General features: G+C 38.4%; 1 protein-coding gene across 1 annotated transcript; it reads left to right on the forward strand.

The window, feature by feature from the left end:
• Positions 1–279: 279 nt before the first annotated feature.
• si:dkeyp-59c12.1 lies at positions 280–2,257 on the forward strand. The gene is made up of 4 exons (XM_006789363.2): positions 280–459; positions 552–605; positions 703–779; positions 1,213–2,257. The coding sequence occupies exons 1-4, from the start codon at positions 411–413 to the stop codon at positions 1,636–1,638; spliced, it is 606 nt and encodes a 201-aa protein (XP_006789426.1). The 5' UTR covers positions 280–410; the 3' UTR covers positions 1,639–2,257.
• The last annotated feature ends 1,495 nt before the right edge of the window (positions 2,258–3,752 follow it).

Raw genomic sequence — 3,752 nt, forward strand, 5'->3', positions numbered from 1 at the left:
TATCCTTCATAGTTTTTAAAACTGCAGCAGTTGCGTGGATTATTTAGGAAAAGCTGTATTTGCCTGTTTAAAGCTTAGTTTCCTCTCAGATAATATAATGGAATTAAGCGCATGTGGCATACAGTGGAAATGAGGTTATCTGACGTAATGACAGAACCATTTTGGACTTTACTCCCTCTGCTTCAGCGCACTCCGCAGGAGAGACGCAAGCGAGGGACCACGTGAGGGAGACATCATTAAGTTACTGCTGTTGTTGTGTTTGGTGGTGGTGTGGGGAGGTGGGGGGGTGGAAGTGGTTGGGGTTTGTTTACCCCGCCCACCTGTCTGCCGTATAATAACTGCTTTCAGACGGCAGCAGTGGCACAGCAGCAGCCTCCTCAGAGAGGCACAATACAGCCTTTTCATTGAATATGGATGCCAACATTGTTGTTATGGGGATGGAGAGCGTTGGGAAATCAGGTAAAAAACAAACAAACACATTTTCAGTGGAGATGAGAGGTTACACTTAGGTCTCTTTTTCACACAGTGAACTAAAGTTTGTGTCTTTTTAGCGCTGACTGTCCGCCTGTTAACTCGGAGATTCATTGGAGAGTATGGAGATATTGGTAAGTGTCCACTCTTTATTTTATTTTATATATTTATTGCTAACTTTGATGCATTGATGCGTTAAACATCTCCTAAACTATCTTTTGTGTCTTGCAGAATCAATCTACAGTCACAGCTTCATAGTAGATGGGAGGGCGGTCACTCTCAATATTTGGGATTCACATTATTTTCAGGTAAGAACTTCAATATGATGTTACTAATTCTATTTTTTTCTATTTAAAAACTCCCATTTCTTGTTATACAGTGTTTAAAAGTCTAAAAGAAATCCCAGTCTAAGTAAGAGAAAAGGTATTAGTGCTGTTATAAGGTAAATATATTAAAAGTAAAAGTAGGCTGCTCCTTTTATTCTAATATTATTTTTAAAATTATCTTAAAGTTCGAAGAACATTTTGAATGTGTGAGCTGGTCATGATAGCGATAAATAATAAAAAAAAATCTATAAGCTCGTGTCTGTAAGTACTAGAAATGGAGTATCACAAAATAAAAATGTAAAATGACTGACTGTCTTGTTTTTGTACAAAAATATAAAATGCTAGGGCGAATGTATTTTGTTGCTTTCTGCCTCTAACTGTTGCTTAATATGAACTTCATTGTGTGGTTTTGCAGGATTTCTCTGCAGACTCGTCACTCTTTGAGAAGAAGGTGCGGTGGGCCGATGGCTTTGTTCTGGTCTACAGCATCTGCGACAGGGCCAGTTTCAACACAGTTAGCAGGCTCATTCAGACTATCAAATCCACCAAGGACTGCCTGAGTGCAGACAAAGTACCCATAGTGATTGTGGGTAACAAAAGGGACCTGCACCACAGACGGACAGTGACGAGCGAAGAGGGCCGGCTGCTGGCTCTCAACACAGACTGCCAGTTCTATGAGGTGTCGGCCGCCGAGAACTACCACAGTGTACTCATGGTCTTTCACGGCCTGGTGGACAGATTGAAGGATGCCAAGCTAACCACGAAGAAGCCTCTAAGGTTGAAGGGCATAGTGAAAAGCATGTCTGCAGTGTTTGCCAGGAGACGGACTGAGTCGTTTTAGTAGAAATGTGACAAAAGAAGAGGAGACTCCATCAGGTGGATATCTGTCAGTGAAACATTACCACGTGTCGCATGTGTTTTAAAAAAAACTCTAAAAAGGTAAAAGCTGTTATGCTTCAGAGAACATGGGCACAAAACAATTTCACAGAGGTTACAGATGCTTTCTGCACTTTAACTGCACTTAAGTTAACATAGTGTCATTCTTCATCCAGCCTCTTGCCATTTAAAATCCAAAAGTGTGCAGCGATGTATGAATTGTGTTTGCAGTGTATGTGTGTTTTACAAGAGTTTTTCAGATGTGGCTTCAGATCCAAAGAAATTCTATGCACAAACTAAATGTGCCTTTACTTATTATGTATATGCCAAAGATCATTTCTCTTGATTAGAGTGAAAGTTTCTTCTCCCAAAAAAAGTGGCTGAAAAGTGCTAAATCCGTTAATTAATTCTTGGAAGTGAGGCGTAATATTTCTATTTATTCAAGTCTAAACACTGTAAACGAACAACTGAATAAAGTGTTTTTTGTCAAAGTGTTTTATATCTTTATGTTTGGTTGTTTGACTGTAAGTCAGTCCCTGAAATATACTGTTTGTATGAAGTTATAAGAATTTTAAATAAACCATGTGCAGAAAGATTTTCTATTGCGCTTGTTTATTTTACAGTTATTGATTCCTGCTCACCCCAAAAGGAGTGAGGATCCTGTGTGTACTTGAGATCAGCAAAGTCTATTCTGGTGGATACTCGGCTAAAACATTCACACCCATGTCTCAAAACTTTCTCACAACTTAACAGCACATCACACTTCGTTTTATGATTGTCTGAGGCCTGGATTGTTGCAGTTATTCAAGAATAGATTTGCAGTTTTTTGTACAGCTTCCACATCCACATAAACACATCAACTTTTAATTTTTGCTTAATCCCACCAGTTCACTTTTCTCACACTGCACTAGCTATACCAAATAATTGGCCAAAAGTGTGTATCAAAGCATAGGCTCAACGAGTCACAATCACAGTCAAAATTACGGTCTAATAATGGCCTAAGAAGATATAGGCTGCTTGATATATTTATTCTTGGACCACTATTAGACCACTTAAACCACTGCTAAAAGTAGAACAAAGGAAAAGAAAGTTTTTCATAATTTCTGAGGTCTCTCATATATGAAATGGACTGTTACCCAAAAATATTTGTATTTATTTGCAAATGTATTAAATTGACGAATTTGTGAAAGCAATATAACGCTAACACTAATGGGAAATACTACAACTTGAATTTAATAATATCATCCTGGAAGCCTGGATTCATCCCAAACAGGGTGAGAAAGAGGGCATGGGTTTTCTATCCATGTCTTAAGAAATAGACTGTGGATATCTTGATGCTTTATGCCAATACAGGCACAAAAGTATGATAGCTGGACAATTCATGCAATGAATGGATGCATATACTTTTCAAAACTTTTTGTTGTATATTAAAGTCTGTGATGTAGTGCAAGTAAAATCACCAGCAGTGACAGGGTTGGAGCCTAGAAATGATTCACCTCTATTATTTAACTTAAACATAGCTGACTCATTTCATGTCCCCTTGAAAGAATACTGGCAAAACATCCTTTGCAAATCTATTTAGGACACAATACATCCAATGCCATTAACTTCAAGCTTATAAAACACATTCAAGTTTTACTTTGACCCATTCCTATAAGCCACAATCTTTACAGCTGTCTTCTCAAGATAGGTCTTTGAAAATATTACATGATGTGAAAAATCCTTTGAAAATAGCCCTGATGTTACAAATCACATGCTTCTCTGACTCTTAGAACAAGGAACCTGCCAGTAACCCTTAAGAAGATCGAGCTTACAGATATATTCAGCTGGCCCCACAGAGTCTGTCATCATTGGGAGAGAAAAGGAATATTTCTTACTTCAAAAAAAGCAGGGAGAAGCCCAAATAGATAAAGAATTTATACTAATACCCTGTCTGCGTCTAGTACTTTGCACATCTCTGGAGACTCCCTACAGAAACCCAGTGTGATAGGCTCAGCATCACCTATATCAACACCATGTTCTATTAAATCAGTTTGCCTGGAAACAAGCGTGCGCACCTTCAACTAAGTTCAACCAGTT

Source organism: Neolamprologus brichardi, chromosome 7, assembly GCF_056152115.1.
Source record: "Neolamprologus brichardi isolate AB-2024 chromosome 7, ASM5615211v1, whole genome shotgun sequence".
Classification (NCBI taxonomy): Eukaryota; Metazoa; Chordata; class Actinopteri; order Cichliformes; family Cichlidae; genus Neolamprologus; species Neolamprologus brichardi.

Coding starts and splice junctions, on each gene's coding strand:
- si:dkeyp-59c12.1 (XM_006789363.2), top strand. CDS start 411: ATGGATGCCAACATTGTTGTTATGGGGATGGAGAGCGTTGGGAAATCA. Junction 460..551: donor GGAGAGCGTTGGGAAATCAG/GTAAAAAACAAA, acceptor GTGTCTTTTTAG/CGCTGACTGTCCGCCTGTTA. Junction 606..702: donor TGGAGAGTATGGAGATATTG/GTAAGTGTCCAC, acceptor TGTGTCTTGCAG/AATCAATCTACAGTCACAGC.